General features: G+C 44.2%; 1 protein-coding gene across 2 annotated transcripts in view; it reads right to left on the bottom strand.

Moving 5' to 3' along the window:
* Positions 1-349: 349 nt before the first annotated feature.
* The window catches only part of LOC133409328 (globoside alpha-1,3-N-acetylgalactosaminyltransferase 1-like), a 27,817-nt gene continuing 6,386 nt past the window's right edge, over positions 350-21,780 (bottom strand). Inside the window, exons 1-8 of one of the 2 annotated variants that reach the window (XM_061689189.1) lie at positions 21,057-21,187; positions 20,487-20,621; positions 20,271-20,379; positions 13,316-13,429; positions 11,850-11,966; positions 3,306-3,439; positions 1,464-1,541; positions 350-1,324 (exon numbers count right to left, since the gene is read on the bottom strand). In XM_061689189.1, coding sequence (XP_061545173.1) covers positions 1,177-1,324; positions 1,464-1,541; positions 3,306-3,439; positions 11,850-11,966; positions 13,316-13,429; positions 20,271-20,379; positions 20,487-20,621; positions 21,057-21,172 — 951 coding nt within the window. In that variant the 5' untranslated portion in view covers positions 21,173-21,187 and the 3' untranslated portion in view covers positions 350-1,176. Of the gene's footprint in view, positions 1,325-1,463; positions 1,542-3,305; positions 3,440-11,849; positions 11,967-13,315; positions 13,430-20,270; positions 20,380-20,486; positions 20,622-21,056; positions 21,188-21,780 lie in introns of those variants that run through there. The other variant, XM_061689177.1, reaches the window with a different exon arrangement.

Genomic DNA, 21,780 nt, shown 5'->3' with positions numbered 1-21,780 from the left:
GAGGTTTGATATGCGCATTGGGTCCTAGTCCAATGCAAGAGATTTTGCATAGCGGGGTTGTCTCATTCAAGCGTCCGTTTAGCGGCTTTAAAAAGAAATTCCATTCACCGTTTGTGTCAGTCAACTTCATTTCTGGTATCCGGGCCCTCCTCTGTCAGTGTTGGACCGGAGTGCCCAGAGAAAAACCCACGCAGGCACGGGGAGAATATGCAAACTCCACACAGGCAGGGCCGGGGATTGAACCCTGGTCCTCAGAACTGTGAGGCAGACGCTCTAACCAGTCACCCACTGTGCCGCACGCTCTAATGTACAGAACAATAATAATAATAAAAATAACTATTAACAATAATAATAATAGCTTGAATTTATATAGCACCTTTCAATGAAGCTAATGTCACTTTATACTACGTAGACAGACAAGAACACATAACAAAGGACATTAGAGATCAAAAACCGAGGTTTTGAATTTTTGTTTGAAAGTGTCCAAAGATAGGGTGTATCAGATGTCTGAGGAGAGGGAGTTCCAGAGGGTGAGGGCTGCAACACTGAAGATACAGAACTACAAATAAAAAAAGAATTACCAAAAACTCTGTGAAAGATAAATCATCAACTCTTCAGACCAACAGGAAAACATCCAGTCAATAGTCAAGCATTCTATACATGTGGGCTTTAGAAAACACACAATTCATACAGAAACATATTTCTAATATTTTGATTATCTTAATTAGCTGCACAAGACATTTTTACAAACAGCTCTCTGTGTGATGCAGGGGAGTATAAAACCTTGAAAACCACAAACACTTAAATTAATTAAATTTAGTGGAGAAGCGTGGTTTATTTGTCAACAAGATGTTAAAAAAAACTGACTTTTTAATAATTATTATGCAGGTAAACCTAACATTGTGGAAGGCACTAGAGGCATTAAACACAGGGCATGGAGTTCATTAAAACAGCACTCGGGGGGGCATTACTGAAGCAGAATAATTAAACGTGAAAACAGTGCATTTCTGTCCTGCTCAGTAGAGTCAGGCAACCACGTTTACATGGTTTTTACATTGGTATTGCCAGGCTTCATAATGCCCACGTTACAGAGACAATGGGATGTAAATTATGCTTCACATTTATACATCAGCCAGACGCGAACAGGTCCCGTGTATCTTTGCTTGACAATTGACATCAGTGTCCACCATTGGGCCGCACTTCTTTATAGTCCTTGACCAGTTGTGAGATCCTGACCACTTTGATGTCTGCTGGTACCTTATCATAGTCGGACCACAGGTACTCAGGAGACAGCACTTTGGTGGGCTTGTTGTACAGTAGGTACCTGCAGGCGATCAGGTAGCGACACTTCAGGAAAACTAAAATGACTAAGAACCTTGAGGTACTGTATTTCATTGGAGCTTAGCAATAGAAAATACCAAAAGACTCGGTTAACTTAAAAATAAATTGGGGGGAAACTTTACTTGTTGAGGTGACTCTCTTCTTGCCACACAGCCTCAATATTTTTCTTGGAATCCTCTTCTGCTTGAGCGTAACAGTGCCTGGTAGGAAACATGGTCGGAAATGTGTGTCATGACAGTTATCGGGTGCAGTAAATGTTTGTGACTGACTTTAGGAACCTCTAAAAACTTCAGTTTAGTCCAAGCCACTAACATCAGTTTCGTCAAGAGAGAAGTAACCCAATCTTGTGGGAATTCAGCTCAGTGAACATCTATAGCAGTAGTTTTCAAACTCTTTACCTAAAAAAACCTAAAAAAGTATAGCTCTCCAAGTACCATCTTAATGACCAACATTAAAATACAGTAGTGTAGCGGGCCCAAGTATACAGACCAGTAGCATTGTTAGGCCTAATTTATGGTCAGGGTGGACGATTATGGAAAAAGTAATGATCACGATTATTTTGAGTTATATTGAAATCACGATTAATAAACACGATTATTTATTGATTTCGAAAGTATTCATTTGCCTACCAAAACTGAACTTTTTTTTTGTTTAAACTCAATATTCTGGCATTTAGCAAATAGAAATAATGTTGGTAATCCTAATTGACCTCAGGAAAATTTTAGTCTGATTTCATGTCAGACAGTCAGGGGGGGAAGCATTTTTGTCTTTTTATACAAAGCCATGACTACATCTGCTGTTCCTGCTTTTTACGTGCCCTTGCCTCTTGAGGGCAGTGTGGTGCGATGCATGCATGCAGCTGCGTATTACAGTCAGCTAAAAAAGATTAGAAGAAAGTGGCAATAAAATGTATTAAATTAGTTTTTCACAGATTAGGAAGAATATATGGCCGTGAGCATTGTTGTATAGTCGTCTGGATGTGTTACTATGGCGTTTGTGTGTACATATTCGTTATTTGAAGGTAAATCCCTCCAGTGATCTAATGCTAATATTAGCGAGCCCATCAATAGGGTTTTCCATTGAGTGATAGCATAAGCCGGCGATTTCTAAAACGATGTGTCTTGTATTTAAATATTCAATGTGAGTAATTATTTTTGTTGTGCGTTTAGTTTTACAGTAAACTCCAAGTGGGGTGTCAATAAACAGCTTAAACCACGCTCAGGGAGGGCAGAAGAACATGCGACACAGCTTGCTACAAGCAATGAAGGGAGCGTTCAGGGTGCGTTTACAACCCAGGAACTTGCATATATAACACGGGCCACTGCACATGAATCGTTTTTCTTCTATTATAACATTTTTATGATTGGTAGAAGCCAAAATCGAAATCACTATAAAATTTCGATTAATCACTCAGCCCTAATTTATGGGGGCCTTAGCTGGTGCAAAGGTGTGTCCAATCCCCATGGCCATAGTTTAAAAAATTCGGCAGCAGGTTGCAGTCATGCAAATTTCAAAATTACTATCTTCATTCACAATCTGATTGATTGCCCACCCCCTAATTTAGATGCCCGGGGCCACTGCCCCCTTCGGTCCTCCACTCTGCGAGCCACTGCGTTCCAGCGATACCAAGATGTCACAACCTTGCTGCGCCAGAACGGCCAGCTTGGTGCAATCGTGTCTTCCAAATTGGCAAATCTGCACAGTGAGCCTTGCACTTGCGCAAAAATCAGGATACGCCAACATTGGCGCACCGCCGCAGATCCACCATTTACGAAAATAAAGCCCTGGGTTTTTTGCCTTTTCTGTGGCTATTTTGAGGGCTAGAAAGTGAGGAGAGAACGGCATTCTTCGTATTGTTCCTTCAAAAAATACCATTTACAACTGGTGTTTACCATAGTCATCAGTCTCATCTCAAAACAAGTCTGCTAAGAACATCAAACTCTTGAATACAGTTAAGTATTTACTTGACTAGCTTGTACATATCCTCCAGGTAGCCACCCCAGACAGCTGCCGTGTAATAGTAATCTCCTTCCCCAGCAGGAATGTAGGCTGTGGACTGGGGACGACGCTCATATGGAAATTTGTCCCGATGGGTGTTCTGAGAAGCGACAAAATATATAAAAATAGCTGGTTATTGAGCAAATAATTATATTTTCTGAAATGGGTGCTAAAAAAATAGACTGCACATTCCAATATGACATCAATATGACTATTGTGTTTGTCAGGATAATAGTACTAGAAAAATATAATTAGCATTTTAATTAAATAGAAAGAATTATTCAATTTCAAAAAGACACAGAATTCAGTAAAACATATCATGTACTTCAATAAATGTCGGGTTAAAATTCAATATTTTACATTTTAATTAATTTTCTCTTTTTTTAATTATTTTATTTATCCTTTACATAGAGTGGGTACGGAAAGTATTCAGACCCCCTTAAAATTTTCACTCTTTGTTGTATTGCAGCCATTTGCGAAAATCATTAATGTACACACAGCACCCCATATTGACAGAAAAAATAGAATTGTGAAATTTTTGCAGATTTAATAAAAAAGAAAAACTGAAATATCACAAAGCCATAAGTATTCAGACCCTATGCTGTGACACTCATATATTTAACTCGGGTGCTGTCTGTTTCTTTTGATCGTCCTTGAGATAGTTCCAGACCTTCATTGGAGTCCATCTGTGTTTTATTATACTGATTGGACTTGATTAGGAAAGCCACACACCTGTCGATATAAGGCCTTACAGCTCACATTGAATGTCAGAGCAAATGAGAATCATGCGGTCAAAGGAACTGCCTGAAGAGCTCAGAGACAGAATTTTGGCAAGGCACAGATCTGGCCACAAAAAAAATGTCTGCTGTACTTAAGGTTCCTAAGAGCACAGTGGCCTCCATAATCCTGAAATGGAAGACGTTTGGGACGACCAGAACCCTTCCTAGAGCTGGCCGTACGGCCAAACTGAGCAATCGGGGGAGAAGAGCCTTGGTGAGAGAGGGAAAGAAGAACCCAAAGATCAATGTGGCTGAGCTCCAGAGATGCAGTCAGGAGATTGGAGAAAGTTCTAGAAAGTCAACCATCACTGCAGCCCTCCACCAGTCGGGACTTTATGGCAGAGTGGCCTGACGGAAGCCTCTACTCACTGCAAGACACATGAAAGCCTGCATGGAGTTTGCTAAAAAACACCTGAAGGACTCCAACATGGTGAGAAATAAGATTCTCTGGTCTGATGGCCCAGCCAGAGCCCTGACTTAAACCCAATTGAGCATCTCTGGAGAGACCTGAAAATGGCTATCCACCAACGTTCACCATCCAACCTGACAGAATTGGAGAGGATCTTGAAGGAGTAATGGCAGAGGATCCCCAAATCCAGGTGTGAAAAACTTTTTACATCATTCCCAAAAAGACTCATGACTGTATTAGCTCAAAAGGGTGCTTCTACTAAATACTGAGCAAAGGGTCTGAATACTTATGGCTGTGTGATATTTAAGTTTTCCTTTTTTTCATTAATCTGCAAACATTTTAACATTTTTTTTCTGTCAATATGGGGTCCTGTGTGTACATTAATTATAGGGGAAAGTGAACTTAAATGATTTTAGCAAATGGGTACAAAATAACAAAGAGTGAAAAATTTAAGGGGGTCTGAATACTTTCCGTACCCACTGTAAGTGAAAACACAAACACAAAAATTCAATCTCAATAGGATTAAAAACCTTTTCCAAGAGTGACCTGGTTAAGAAAGCTGCATAGGAGAATACGTTACATACAGTAGAAGAAGACAACAACATAGACAACTCCACACCTTAACAAAATAAAAACACAGTGCAAGACAGTCTAATTAAACAGCATGAAAGAGGGCTAGCATCACGAAAGGATGAGTTGTAGTAGAAATTTAGATGCAGTCACAGTGGCTATAACTATTTTCTCGAGCTATTGGGATAGTTTAGCTGAAGCCTATAATCACTTATAAAATGCAGTATTTCATTGTCATGAAGCTCTTAGCTGTGAATACCCTCGACTGAGACATGAGGACAGAGTAAAAAAAACGGACGCATTTTCCTCCACAGGGACACAAGAGAACCGACTTCTACAACAGCACACAGCACTCCAGAACGACAAGCCCAGCTTGTGCAAAAAAAGACAACTGACTCAAAATCAATACCAGAGTTTGCTTCACAAATAAAAAAAATTTCAAATCAAAATTGGGAAATTTAAAATTCTCCCAAATATGAATAACTGTATGTTTTGGGGCGGCACGGTGGACGACTGTTTAGAGCGTCTGCCTCACAGTTCTGAGGACCCGGGTTCAATCCCCGGCCCCGCCTGTGTGGAGTTTGCATGTTCTCCCCGTGCCTGCGTGGGTTTTCTGGTTTCCTCCCACATCCCCAAAACAATTAATTGACCACTCTAAATTGCCCGTAAGTGTGACTGTGAGAGCGAATGGTTGTTTGTTTGTATGTGTCCTGCGATTGGCTGGCAACCATTCCAGGGTGTACCCCGCCTCCTGCCTGATGATAGCTGGGATTGGCTCCAGCGCGCCCACGACCCCAGTGAGGAGAAGCGGCTCAGAAAATGGATGAATGGATGGATGGATGGATGTATGTTTTGGAAGTAAGTATCTTTTTTTATAATTGTGTGCTTATAGTTTTACCTCAATATTTCAAATTGTGAGATGCCATATTTTCATTGTTCCTGTGACAGTGACAATAGAGTTGTATTGTATTCTTTTCGGTGGCACGGTGAACGACTGGTTAGCACATCTGCCTCACAGTTCTGAGGACCGGGGTTCAAATCCCGGCTCTGCCTCTGTGGAGTTTGCATGTGCCTGCGTGGGTTTTCTTCGGGCACTCCAGTTTCCTCCCACATCCCAAAAACATGCATGGTAGGTTGATTGAAGACTCTAAATGTGTGAATGTGTGCGTGAATGTTCAGGGTGTACCCCGCCTCTCGCCCAGAGTCAGCTGGGATAGGCTCCAGCACACCCGTGACCCTTGTGAGGATAAAGCGGTACAGAAAATGGATGGATTTACTCTTTTCTGTTTGAGATATTTTCTTTTTTTTAACAAATGTTTGATTATGTGTGTTTTATGCTTTTTGTTGCTGGTGTCATTTTCTGGCCAGCCCATCCATCCATCCATTTTCTGAGCCGCTTCTCCTCACTAGGGTCGCGGGCGAGCTGGAGCCTATCCCAGCTGTCATCGGGCAGGAGGCGGGGTACACCTTGAACTGGTTGCCAGCCAATCGCAGGGTACATAGAAACAAACAACCATTCGCACTCACAGTCATGCCTACGGGCAATTTAGAGTCTCCAATTAATGCATGTTTTTGGGATGTGGAAGGAAACCGGAGTGCCCGGAGAAAACCCACGCAGGCAAGGGGAGAACATGCAAACTCCACACAGGTGGGGCCGAGGATTGAACCCAGGTCCTCAGAACTGTGAGGCTGACGCTCTAACCAGTCGGCCACCGTGCCACCCAGCGCTAGCCCATAAGAGTCTAAATGTGTTTCTTCTATAAAAATATGTTCCTAAAAATGATAAATAGAAATGTGTGCACTTTACTATGTGGAAGGAAACATCAGAATCAGATTCATCTTTATTTGCCAAGTATGTCCAAAAAACACACAAGGAATTTGTCCCCGGTCGTTGGAGCCGCTCTCGTACGACAACAGACAGTCAATTGACAGAGAACACTTTTGAGACATAAAGACATTGACAAAAAAACAGTCACTGAGCAATAAAGGGTTTCTAGTTATCTGGTAATGCTGGATATTTATATATTTATTTATTTTTTTGACAATTGTTGATATGGAGACTCATCACCGTCTCGTCACCGTCCTTGATGAGGCCGATGACAGTGGTGTCATCTGCAAACTTCAGGAGTTTGACAGCCGGGTGCGTTGAGGTTTGTGTAGAGAGAGAAGAGCAGTGGAGAGAGGACACAACCTTGGGGCGCCCCAGTGCTGATGCTGCATGTGGATGAGGTGGCCTCCCCCAGCCTCACCTGCTGTGTCCTGCCCGTCAGGAAGCTGTAAATCCACTGGCAGATGGCAGGTGAGAGACGCTGAGCTGGAGAAGCTTGGATGAAAGGAGTTCAGAGATGATGGTGTTGAATGCTGAGCTGAAGTTCACGAACAGGATCCTCGCGTAGGTCCCTGCACTGTCGAGGTGTTCTAGGATGAAGTGCAGTCCCATGTTGACTGCATCATCCGCAGACCTGTTCGCTCGGTAGGAGAACTGCAGGGGGTCCAGCAGGGGACATTCAAAGGACTTCATGACCACAGATGTCAAGGCGACAGGCCTGTAGTCATTTAGACCCGAGATTTTAGGTTTCTTGGGGACTGGAATGATGGTGGAGCGTTTGAAACAGGATGGTACTGCGCACAGTTCCAGAGATCTATTGAAGATCTGAGTGAAGACTGGCGCGATCTGGTCCGCGCCAGTCTTTCTTAGCGTAGTATAGCAGTGATCTAAAATTTTATTTTCCCTGGTAGGACAGTCGATGTGCTGCTTGTATTTAGGGAGTTCGTGGTTGAGTTTAGCTTTGTTAAAGTCCCCGAGAATGATGAGGGGTGAGTCAGGGTGTTTTTTTAAAATTTCGTTGACTTGTTCGGCGAGCGTTACCAGTGCGGCGTTAGTGTTAGCTTGAGGCGGAATATAGGCGCCAGCGAGAATGAATGATGCGACCTCACGCGGCGAGTATAATGGCTTACAGTTCAAAAACAGCGACTCCAAATGCTGGCTGCAGTGTGTGCTGAGCTCTGTGACATCCGTACACCATTTTTCGTTGATATAGAAGCATATCTCGTCGCCTTTTGTTTTAACAAACATGATTCCATCTTGCGGTCTGCTCGGTGAAGATGGAAGCCGGGAAGCATGACGGCACCATTAAGTCTCCGTAAAGTACATGGCGGCGGAACGTCCAAAGTCTTTACTGGTCTTTATCAGAAGATGAAGCTCGTCCATTTTGTTAGATAAGGAGTGTACATTCGCGAGGTGGATCGACGGGAACGCCAATCTGTATCCTCTCTTGCGGAGTTTCACCTGGATGCCGGCTCGCTTCCCTCTGTGGCGTCGCGTCCGCCTCCATGCGCCGAAGACCGCAGACGCCGTTCTGGTGAGTAACTCTCTGAAAAAACTGTGCGGATTTGCGAAGGTTGGTGAAAGAAAGTCCGGAGTAGCCTCCTTGATGGTTAGCAAGTCTCCCTTTGTGTAAGTGAGCCGTGTAATGTCTCCAAACACGAACGTAAAACACAAAAACAATACTAGAGAGCGCGTAACCGAGGCGACCACACTGGTAGGCGCCAACTTGGGTTATTGGGTTACATTTACAAAAGTGATCCATACATACAAAGAAAGTAGAACAAATAAGATCAGAAATTAAGTTATGTGTCTTATCTGGAGGGTAAGCTGTGGAGAAAAAAACTTGACGTGCTCGACAAAAACTGGCTGCAATTTTTGGTATCACCATGCCAATTTTAGTTTTAATCTGCATAAAAATCTATCCATCCATTCATCCATTTTCTACCGCTTATCCGGGTCGGGTCGCGGGGGCAGTAGCTTTAGCAGGGACGCCCAGACTTCCCTCTCCCCAGCCACTTCATCCAGCTCTTCCAGGGGGATCCCGAGGTGTTCCGAGGCCAGCCGAAGGACGTAGTCTCTCCAGCGTGTCCTGGGTCGTCCCCGGGGTCTCCTCCCGGTGGGACGTGCCCGGAACACCTCACCAGGGAGGTGTCCGGGAGGCATCTGAATCAGATGCCCCAGCCACCTCATCTGGGTCCTCTCAATGCGGAGGAGCAGCGGCTCTACTCTCCCGGATGACCGAGCTTCTCACCCTATCTCTAAGGGAGAGCCCGGAAACCCTGCGGAGGAAACTCATTTCGGCCGCTTGTATCCGGGATCTCGTTCTTTCGGTCATGACCCACAGCTCGTGACCATAGGTGAGGGTAGGAACGAAGATCGACCGGTAAATTGAGAGCTTCGCCTTTCGGCTTAGCTCCTTCTTTACCACAACGGACCGATACAAAGTCCGCATCACTGCAGACGCTGCACCAATCCGCCTGTCGATCTCCCGTTCCATTCTTCCCTCACTCGTGAACAAGACCCCAAGATACTTGAACTCCTCCACTTGGGGCAGGATCTCATCCCCGACCTGGAGAGGGCATGCCACCCTTTTCCGGCTGAGGACCATGGTCTCAGATTTGGAGGTGCTGATTCTCATGCCAGCCGCTTCACACTCGGCTGCGAACTGCTCCAGTGAGAGTTGGAGCTCACGGCTTGATGAAGCCAACAGAACCACATCAGCAAAAAGCAGAGATGCAATACTGAGGCCACCAAACCGGACCCCCTCTACGCCTTGGCTGCGCCAAGAAATTCTGTCCATAAAAGTTATGAACAGAATCGGCGACAAAGGGCAGCCTTGGCGGAGTCCAACCCTCACCGGGAACGAGTCCGACTTACTGCCGGATATGCGGACCAAACTCTGACTCCGGTCGTACAGGGACCGAACAGCCCTAAAAATCTAACTCAACATATTTTTCTTTTCAAATTGTTCCCCAGTGTTATTTGCCTTGAGGGTGTTGATGGAGAAGTACAGAGAAGGTCAGAAGCTCATTGTGGCTTTGTAGATCTAGAGAAACCGTATGACAGAGTACCCAGAGAGGAACTGTGTTACTGCATGCAGAAGTCTGGAGTGGAAGAGAAGTATGTTAGAATATAGTACAGGACATACATAAGGGCAACAGAACAGCAGTGAGGTGTGCTGTAGGTGTGACAGGGGCGTTTATGGTGGAGGTGGGACTGCATCAGGGATCATCCCTGAGCCCCTTCCTGTTTGCAGTGGTGATGAATAGTCTGACAGATGCGGTTAGACTGAAATCTCGTGGACCATGATGTTCGCAGATGACATTGTGATCTGCAGCGAAAGCAGGGAGCAGGTGGAGGAACAGTTAGAAAAGTGGAGGCATGCACTGGAAAGCAGAGGAATGAAAATTAGCTGAAGTAAGACATATATGTGCATGAATGAGAGGGGTGGAGGGGGAAGAGTGAGGCTACAGGGAGAAAAGATAGTGAGGGTGGAGGACTTTAAATACTTGGTTTTACTTGACTTTAAATACAACAGTTCAGCGCAAGGGTCAGTGTGGTAAAGAAGTGAAGAAACGGGTCCAAGCAGGTTGGAACGAGAGGAGGACGATGTCAGGTGTGCTATGTGACAGAAAAGCCTCGGCTGGGATGAAGGGCAAAGTTTATAAGACAGTGGTGAGTCCAGCCATGATGTACGGATTAGAGACTGTGGCACTGAAGAGACAACAGGAAGCAGAGCTGGAGGTGGCAGAAATGAAGACGTCGTGGTTCTCTCTTGGAGCGACCAGGTTAGATATGATTAGAATGAGCTCATCACTGGGACAGCCAAGGGTAGATGTTTTGGAGACAAATTTAGAGATTCGATGGTTTGGACACGTCCAGAGGAGAGATGGTGAGTATCTTGGTAGAAGGATGATGAGGATGGAGCTGCCAGGCAAGAGAACTCGAGGAAGACCAAAGAGCAGGCTGATAGATGTAGTGAGGGAAGACATGAGGGCAGTTGGTGTTAGAGAGGAGGATGCAGGAGATAGGCTTACATGGAGAAGCATGATACGCTGCGGTGACCCCTAACGGGACAAGCCGAAAGGAAAAGAAGTTACAGCATCATAATCAAATTTTTAATTATTTTTTATTATGGTTTGTCTTGTAACAAAAATTAACCAACTAAACTAAAATAAAATTTAAATTAAATACTCATTATGTATTTTCCAAAGTCTCAGAGAGTCAAGTAGAAGGGTGAAAGGGCCACATGCGGCTCTTAATACGTGGGTTGCAGACCCGTGGTCCAGATTAATAGAGTTCAAGATGGTTGGTGGATGGGCACCATGTCCCAATAAGCCTACAACATTGGCAATGAAGTGGTGGAATGGTATTGGCACTGGAATAATGGGGAGTGAGATGGTTGGCACCATCAAAATGACCTCTGGAAAGTATGTTGAGGTCCTAACTGACCATTTATGGCCATGGTATAAAAAGAAGAATCATGCCTTCTGCAGTAAAATGATTTCCAAGCAAGACAATGCACCAACCCATGCTGCAAAAATGTCTTAACTTGAGCTACTATGAGTAAAAACTTCTGGTGTGGCAAATATCATCCCCTAGCCTCAACCAATTACAGAACCTGTGAAGCAACCCTAAAAGGAATATCTACAATCTTATTTGATTGGAAAAACAAAAACAACAACAACATTGTACATAATCTTTTGGAACACTATTTTATCATTTGCTTGTCATCATTGATAGTTTAGATCCCAAAACTCCAGATTATAAAAACTAAAATATTCAATATTCATTCAGTGTAAATGGCATAGACCAAGAAAATAAACAAAAACTGCATGTGTAATACAGTAATTTAGAACACTGTGTTCAATTAGACCATGGTCAATGTAAGAATGTCAGCTGACATAGGAAAACAAATATGAACCTTGTAGTAGCCACGATGCAGCACAGCGGAGAGTCTGCTGAGGGACTCGGCTCCAAAGCGGTTGTGGAAGACGCTATCAATGTCCATCATGAAAAGATAGTCAGCCTCGTTACGGATCTGGAACATGTGACAAATAAAGAGGGGGAAAAAAAACATGTTGACCAATCTATATCCTGTTTGTAACTCAAATTTTTAAAAAATCTATGAAAATAAATTCACTATGTAGCTTTGTGATCCTAAGCCTTATTTGTCAATATGAAAATACAGTATGGTAAGGTGTATATACCACACAATTGTTTACACGGGACTGTTTTGAAGGGGAGAAATGATTCGCTAATTTATACTTGCCATGATTCATACAAATGCAGTGATACCTTAATAATTTGTTCTGTGACCAAGCTTGTACCTTAATTTACTCATGTATTAAATAATATTTTCACTATTATAATGACTTGGAATGCTATTAATTTGTTCCAGCCCCTGAAAGACACCACTTCTCTATTTGTTAAATTTTCCTAATAAAGAAAAATAGTATCCATCCATCCATCCATTTCCTTTACCGCTTATCCTCACACGGGTCGCGGGCGTGCTGGAGCCTATCCCAGCTATCTTCGGGCGAGAGGCGGGGTACACCCTGAACTGGTGCCCTGCCAATCGCAGGACACACGAAACAAACAACCATTCACACTCACAATCCCACCTACGGGCAATTTAGAGTCTCCAATCAAGCTACCGTGCATGTTTTTGGGATGTGGGAGGAAACCGGAGTGCCCGGAGAAAACCCACCAGGGCACAGGGAGAGCATGCAAATTCCACACAGGCGGGGCCTGGATTTGAACCCCGGTCCCTAGAACTGTGAGGCGGATGTGCTAACCAGTCGGCCACCGTGGAAAAATAGTATTTTATTGTAAAATACAAATACATACAGTAATAAATGAGAATGTAAAGACAAACTGGTTTTATCAAGTGTAATTAAGCTGAAAGTCTCACACAAACACATACACACTTTTTTTTTTCTCGCTTCACTCGAGTGGCGGAGCATCTGAAGCTTGTTCATACTGTACCTCCCTTTTTGGCTAGCAAGACAACAACAACAAAATCGACTAAGCGACAGCTTGTAACTCAAAACACTTAAATTGGGAGAGTCAACTGAAGGTATTCCTACGTGCAAGCAGATACAGTATAAAATCAAAGTTGTCCACATAATGACAGATGTTGCGACAATGTGAGATAACGCTCATGACACATCAGTTTACTAAGTCTCACTTCAATTAGTTCACACGTTAATATGGGCTATATAAAACTACATAGAAAGTGTCAATTTTGTGAGACGTGTACTGTATATGTGACGTGATGTAGATATGTCTGCTGTGGGGTTCATGTATGTTGACAGAATCTTAAGATTGGAAAATTTGATAACAACTAAGTTAAGTGCTGTGATCTGATTTACGTGAAGAATGTTTTACCTGATTTTCAATGGCTATGGTTGCCCACTTCATCCTGCCAAGCACCACCTCCTGCCAACGTTGGGCGCCAGGGACAGTAATCACTGAGATTTTCCGATTGCTGCCCAGTTTAACCTCACCAGTGAAGGAAATTAAAATAATCACAGAATGATCACAAAATACAAATACAAGCCCTGGTTCTATGAAGGCAAATAAACAGTCTATAAATAAAGTGGTGATCCCCAATTCAAAGGAATTAATTTGGGAGATTGAAAATGCTCAAATCTGCAGAATATAAATGTAATGAAAATTATTGAGCTTCGAATTTTATAAATACTGTGCCAATCATTAAGTTTTCTGCAGTTTGAGATGCACACCTACAAAAGTTGTACTCTTATTGACAGTTTATTCATACAGCGGCTTAAATAAGTATTTAACACGTCACAATTTTTCTCACTACATATACTGTATTAGCAAAGGTGCTATTGACATGACAATTTCACCAGATGTTTGGAACAGACCAAGTAACCCAAGTAATTAGAACAAATAAGCTCAGAAATTAAGTTGTGTATAATAAAGTGAAATGACACAGGGTAAAAGTATTGAACACGCCAACTGGTATTTATTTAATACTTTGTGCAAAAGCCTTTGTTAGCAATGACAGGTTCAAGACCCCTCCTGTATGGAGAAACTAGCCACATGTATTGCTCTGGTGTGATTTTGCCCCAATTCTCCACACAAGCAGTCTTCAAATCTTGAAGGTTCCGTGGGCTTCTTTTATGGACCTTGAGTTTCAGTTCTTTCGATTGGATTCAAGTCAGGTGATTGGCTGGGGCACTGTAGCGGCTTTATTTATTTTATTTGTTTTAAACCAATTGAGAGTTTCCTTGGTAGTATGTTTTGTATCATCCTCCTGCTGAAATGTCAACCCTCGTTTCATTTTCATCATCCTCGTAGATGGCAGCAGATTTTTGTCAAGAATGTCTCGGTACATTTGCCCATTCATCCCTCCATCAGTAATGTGAAGTCTACCAGTACCATTTTCTTAAAAGCAGCCACACACCATCATGTTCCCACCTTTGAACTTCACTGTTGGTATGGTGTTTTAGGGTGATCTGCAGTGCCATTTCTCCTCCAAACGTGGTGTGCATTATCCCATCCAGAGAGTGTAATTTTGCTCTCATCAGATCAGACTATAATCTCCCAGTATTTAACTGGCTTGCCCAAATGTTGTTTAGCAAACTTTAAACGAGCTTTGACATGCTTTTTTTTTTTTTTTTTTTTTTCCAGTAATGGGGTCACACAGGCTATGGGGCCAGAGTACTTGTACTTCCAGGAAAATGCGTGGGAATCCTAAGAATGCATTTGGGAATCCCTATCTGGTTTGTCAATTGTAATTTGTTTCTTCTTTTGTCTAATTTGTTTCGTGTTTTGTTAACTTATTTTCTGAAATGTAAAAGTGTTTCAGTTTTTGTTAATTTCTTATATTGTTTTGCACTTCCAGGCCACCATAGTTTAATGAATGCACGCATGAAACTTGGAGGGCTCAGTACCTCCAACAAGTTTAAGAACCACTGCCATAGAGGCATGACTGGAACTTATTGCGACAGACAAAGGGTCTGACTGTTCAGTAAAATCTGATGAATTAAATTTGGAATTGATGAAATTTAATTAATTTGACCAAGAAGAGTAGTGAGGCTAAGCGGAATGGAAGATGAATGAATGAATGAATGAAAGGTGCTAACATAAATAGCATGAAGCTGAGAGCACATAGGTTAATGAATAGCACGAAAATGACGAGAGACCTGTGAACTTTTTCGGGTGGCAGCTGGCTCCTGCGTTGGGCCCTGTTGGTGGTTGGGGCCCCCATGCTCTCTGAGGGTGGTTACAGCGGTGGGGCGCACTGGGTGGGAGGTGGAGGGTGGATTGATCTGGTACCCATGCCCCTCCCTTTGGGACTGGTTAGGGCACTTCGGTTGAGCTGGGGTACCACCCTGGATCCTGGGGAGTGGGTGGCGTCCCCCAGGTTGGGTCCCCTGCGGGGTGGGCTTGCTGGCTTGGCCCCCACTCGTGGGTGGAGGGGGCCAGGCCCACCCTTCCTCAATGTGCCGACACAACAACTCCATACACCACTTGACTAATATGCATTTGATGTGGTATTCATTCACTAATAAGTTCCATAGACATGCTATTGGCTTTAATTGCTTGTGCTGGGACCACTAATAATAACACAGGTTATGTTAAGATATCAACTCACATGTTCTTACAGGTGTTTAGGCACTATAAAAGGATCCCACCGCACTACTCATCAGTATCACTGCATTGCTCATTTCCCACATCCTGCCCTGTCCTGCCCTTCTCTGTCCTCTCTCATCTTGTCCTATTAGTTAGTTGTTGCATGTCCTCACCGGATGTCCCCCCCACCACCCAGCCATCCACGAAACGAACACGATATGACATTTGTAACGTTACTTGTGGTAAAATATCTAGACCAGTGGTTCTTAACCTGGGTTCGATCGAAACCCATGGGTTCGGTGAAGCAGTCGCTGGGGTTCAACGGAGGACTAAAGACACACCGTGTGTGCGTGTATCCGTAAAAGCCTTTTAACACCGCATTTTCGATGCAGTGTTCATGCCATTCAAAATGCAACACTGCGTCAAGGTGGGCGTCCACCATTGCGGCGCTGCGTCTCGAGTTAAAATACTTTGTTATTTTTAAACTATCTTTATTTAACAACATTTCAACGATACACTTGAGTTGAGTAGCATTGTTGTGATGTCAGATAGCGCATCCAATAATAAAAAAGAGCCCCAAAAAAACCTACTCTTACCTATGAACCCTTTTCGAGGATTGTAGAAATAACAAAGATAAGGATCAGTTTTTTTTGTGAAATTTCACAAAGAAGTCCATTCACATTCACTAACAGTAAATATTATTATTATTTTTTTTTTTTGTGTGAAATTCATGTTTTGTTGGTTTTGTTCTTTTAACACTGATTTTGTAACTGTTTCATTTTGTGCATGACCTGGATGACTGTGACTCAACAGATCCATCCATCCATCCATTTTCTACCACTTATCCGAGGTCGGGTCGCGTGGCAGTAGTTTTAGCAGGGACGCCCAGACTTCCCTCTCCCCAGCCACTTCATCCAGCTCTTCCGGGGGGATCCCGAGGCGTTCCCAGGCCAGCCGAAGGACGTAGTTTCTCCAGCGTGTCCTGGGTCGTCCCCGGAGTCTCCTCCCGGTGGGACATGCCCGGAACACCTCACTGGGGAGGCGTCCGGGAGGCATCCGAATCAGATGCCCCAGCCACCTCATCTGGCTCCTCTCGATGTGGAGGAGCAGCGACTCGACTCTGAGATCCTTCCGGATGACCGAGCTTCTCACCCTATCTCAAAGGGAGAGCCCGGACACCCTACGGAGGAAATTAATTTCGGAAGCTTGTATCCGGGATCTTGTTCTTTCAGTCACGACCCACAGCTCGTGACCATAGGTGAGAGTAGGAACGTAGATTGACTGGTAAAGCGAGAGCTTCGCCTTTCGGCTTAGCTCCTTCTTTACCACAACGGACCGATACAAATCGGCTACAAATTGTACCGATACGATTTGTTATTGGACTCATCACGGATTGTCCATAACGAACACCATGTTCAAGCATAAGGGTGTCCACACGTGCACTTGGCACCAGGACACCCCAGGTCGCAGTTCGATGATCGACTTTGTGTTCGTGTCATCGGACTTGCGGCCGCATGTCTTGGTCACTCGGGTGAAGAGAGGGGCGGAGCTGTCAACTGATCACCACCTGGTGGTGAGTTGGCTCAGATGGTGGGGGAAGATGCCGGTCCGACGTGGCAGGCCCAAACGTATTGTGAGGGTCTGCTGGGAATGTCTGGCAGATTCCCCCTGTCAGAAGGAGTTTCAACTCCCATCTCCGACAGAACCTTGCTCATGTTCCGGGGGAGGCGGGGGACATCGAGTCTGAGTAGACCATATTCCGCACCTCCATTGCTGAGGCGGCCAACCGGAGCTGTGGCCGTAAGGTGGTCGGTGCCTGTTGTGGCGGCAATCCCCGAACCCTTTGGTGGACACCAACAGTGAGGGATACCGTCTAGCTGAAGAAGGAGTCCTATCGGTCCTTTTTGGCCTGTGGGACTCCTGAGGCAGCTGATGGGTACTGGCTGGCCAAGCGGAATGCAGCTTTGGTGGTCGCTGAAGCAAAAACCCGGGTATTGGAGGAGTTCGGTGAGGCCATGGAGAAAGACTGCTTTGAGGAAATTCTGGTCCACCATCCGGCGTCTCAGGAGGGGGAAGCAGTGCGTATAGCACTGTGTATAGTGGGGATGGGCGCTGCTGACCTCGACTCGAGATGTTGTGAGCCGGTGGGGAGAATACTTCGAAGACGTCCTCAATTCCACCGACATGCCTTCCCATGAGGAAGCAGAGTTTGGGTTCTCTGAGACGGGCTCTCGTATCTCTGGGGATGAGGTCACCGAGGTGGTTAAAAAGCTCCTCGGTGTGTGTATGTGTCTATGTACAGGAGTGGAGAGCCGAGTTGAAGCGGGGAACAGCTGCAAGTCATCTTCATCAACGGTGTACTTAAGCCGGTCCTGAATGCCACCTCGTCGCCAGATCGTCTTGAGTAGTCATCCGTCGTCTTGAGTCAGTCGCATCTAGCTCGCAAAACTATTTGCATTTAATTCAAAGAAATACTGATCAGCCTTTTTCCCTCTTGTCACCCAGAGACTCCACACCTGCCTCTGCGCCTGCACACCTGCTTGCCAGCAGAGAAACACCACACCTGCCTCCTCGCCTGCACTCCCTTCACGCCTGCAACCTCGCCTGCACATCTGCCTGCCCGTGGATCTCCTTGTCTGGCTGAGACGGACCACCTGAGGTCCCTGCTCACCCAAGTTTGCCTTTTGCAAGGAAATAAACGCCCTGTAGGTTTACATGCTTTGCTCCTCTCTACTGTTGGGTCCTCTCCCGCGTCACAAACCGTAACATTTATACTAAGTCCATGTTAGAGAGTCACTCTGTGGAAGTCCAAATAGCCAAAATACAGGACCATTAACTTTAATGTGCAGTGCATTTTAATGGAATCATTATTTAAATAGTTTGTAAAATTTTCCTATCTTTAACTAATTCATTGCCAACCTTTTTTAAAACACAGTTCCCCATACTGCAAGCCGTTTTACAGCACTTTGACTGATCTTTCAAGACCCACGTAACCACACATTGTGGTCTGTATAAGAATATACTGGAGACATCGAACCTACCCAAAGAAAATGTAGACTCACTTATTTCACAAGATAAGAGTTTGTTGAAGCTTTGCCTGTTCTTTTGTAATCGTCAGTAGAATATGGATTAGTTTCACCAAAAACTGTTTTCTGACCCAAAAGTGGAGACTTTTTTGTGAAAAAAAACATGTTAAGCAGGACAATGAATTTTATGCTAATATGTTTTGGTTTTGCGACACCTCAAAGTACAAAACAACAAAAAGAAAATTTGTAATGGAAAAATAATAAATTATTTGCAGATAAACAATTAAGGAATGCGCCACGAGCAAAGCTGACTCACCACAAGGCTCGAGTTGAACGTCAGTAGCATTTTTACATTGTGTTCTTCATTCACTCCATGAACTCAGTCCATCATCTTTTCTCATGATCGCGACTATCTACTGAGACACATATTCTGTTTATATCATACGTATACATCTGTCCAGGTGTGAGGTGCCTAAACTTTTCCGACATCCAATGTGTTGGCATTTCTCTCGCTTGTGGTCGACGTAACAAGTAGAGATTCACTGTCTCATCTTTATTTCTAATCAAATGCTGTGCTAATCTTAAATCTAAAGCGATGCAACACTGGAATCTACAGGGATCTCTTAGTCATTACAGTGATTTACCAACCTGAATTTCAAAGACAAGCTGGGTGAGACCCTCTCCCATGCATCATTTTGAATCCCACTCGAGTCATAGGCAGGACATGCCCCACTGGAATATGATTGCTGCAGGACAAACCCCGCTACATTATGACTGGCTGCTGCATTCAGGGAGGACACGCCCTACTGCATCCAGGTGGGAAAAGAAGTCTCTAACTTGAGTGTGGTAGCGTAATTACAAATCCCACTAACCCTAATACAGCCCAACCTACCCTAATACTAGGCCTAACCATAACCAACTTGATTGTTTTTTTTTTTTTTGTACAAATGTGATACATAATTGAATTGGTCATCCCGTTACATCCGTGTAGCCTGCCCTTCCCGCAATGCAGCAGCCAAACATTTTGCAACTCTAGTGGGAGTCATCATAACGCCTCCCAGTTGAAAATATACTTGACGAATATAGACTGTAGGTCGGTGGCATTAAACAACTGGATTCCAGTTGACGAATATAAATGTCAAAGGCATTAAATGAGGTAAGCGCAGTGTTAAGGCCTTGGTGTTCTCTGTGTGTAGAGTGTAGGGACTATGGCGCCCCAACGCAAGCTTGCCCATATTTAAAAGTAGTTGCTACCGGCCTACCAGGAAGTAGCCTAGAGGCTTTTCCCGCTGGTGCGGACGTGAAGTAGACCATATGTCATTGTTGTTCTATCCCAAAGCTCTGGACACTGGAACACTGCATTATTACTCCATTCATGATGGTGGGACTTGGAAAGCCAACTATTTGTTTGTGTTACTCGGTGTAAATTCGTTTTTTTTAAAAAAAGGTTTTAGAACCACTGTATTAAAAAGTATGATAGTTGAGAATGTGCAAATATTACTTGTACAATTGTAAAAGTTTTATGATGGCAACAGCCTGTAAAGAATTAATTCCATTTGACATGATTTCCTGTGGAAATATAGTTTGAAATTAGAACATCTTGGAAGTCAACCAGCATCACAGAATTGATTGTGTTCAACTTCGGAGGTTCTAATATAAATTCTTGTCAGAGTAGGCACATATGCTTTGTATTCCCTCGTGTTGTGTTCACTCACTTGAGGAACCTTTTGTTTGTTGTCTGTGAAGACATAATACGTGACCCTGAAGTCAACCAGGAAGTACTTTTCACCCGACTCCAAGAAGGCCTCTAGGAAGCGAGTATATCTGTGCAGAAGAACACAGGATAATTAGTGAAGACAACCGATCACTCACAATTAAATACTGGACATGCATACAGTACATACAAGTTTACGACAAAGACCATTACATACTTGCCAATGGCGAAAACCACCACAGCAACTCCTGGATGCATTGTTTTATAGATTGCATCAATTACTACTGGGTCAAAAGTTCCCTCCCAAACCAGGGGGACATTCCAGTTTGTCACTGAGTTAACATCAGTGCGTCTGAGGAGAGAAGACATTTTGAAATCAATTACAGCATTCTGTGTCGCAGTCATTAGGCTGGACACCATCTGTAGGCGATTAGTGTACATAGTGTTTTGAGTAGGTGTATTTTGAGGCTATTAATTCAACTGTGCGGCACGGTGGACGACTGGTTAACACGTCCGCCTCACAGATCTGAGGACCGAGGTTCAAATCCCGGCCCCGTCTATGTGGAGTTTGCATGGTCGCCCCGTGCCTGCATGGATTTTCTCCGGGCACTCCGGTTTCCTCCCACATCCCAAAACCATGCATTAATTGAACACTCTAAATTGCCCGTAAGTGTGAATGTGAGTGCGAGTGGTTGTTGGTTCCTATGTGCCCTGCGATTGGCTGGCGACCAGTTCAGGGTGTACCCCGCCTCTCACCCAAAGATAGCTGGGATAGGCTACAGCACGCCCTTTCTGAGTACTTGGCTGAGCATATTTCAGCCTGGAAAAGAAGAAGGTTGGATTTTGAAATGTGTCAAGTAAATGGATTTCAACAAAACAGGAATGATGGGTTAGGTTATACATTAGCAAATGCCCCCAGTGTAGCCTTTTGAAATAATTTACAACATTCTATGTCGCAGTCATTAGGCTGGACACCATCTGTATGTGATAAGTGTACATAGATAGTGTTTTGTGTTTGTGTCGTAGGTGTGCTTGCACCATCAAGTATTTTCCATCCATCCATCCATTTTCTGAGCCGCTTCTCCTCACTAGGGTCACGGGCGTGCTAGAGCCTATCCCAGCTGTCATCGGGCAGGAGGCGGGGTACACCCTGAACTAGTTGCCAGTCAATTGCAGGGCACATACAAACAAACAACCAGTCGCACTCACAGTCACACCTACGGGCAATTTAGAATCTCCAATTAATGCATGTTTTTGGGATGTGGGAGGAAACCAGAGTGCCCGGAGAAAACCCACGCAGACACCAGGAGAACATGCAAACTCCACACAGGCGGGACCGGGGATTGAACCCGGGTCCTCAGAACTGTGAGGCTGACGCTCTAACCAGTCGGCCACCGTGCCGCCCATCAAGTATTTTGAGTCTGTTTATTCAACTGTTTGATAAATTAACTCAGAAATACAAAAGAAAAGTAAACACAAAATGACAAAAACACATAGTTTTTGTATCGCTC

Source organism: Phycodurus eques, chromosome 1 (assembly GCF_024500275.1).
Source record: "Phycodurus eques isolate BA_2022a chromosome 1, UOR_Pequ_1.1, whole genome shotgun sequence".
Lineage (NCBI taxonomy): Eukaryota > Metazoa > Chordata > Actinopteri > Syngnathiformes > Syngnathidae > Phycodurus > Phycodurus eques.
This window is presented reverse-complemented; position numbering and strand designations above follow the sequence as displayed.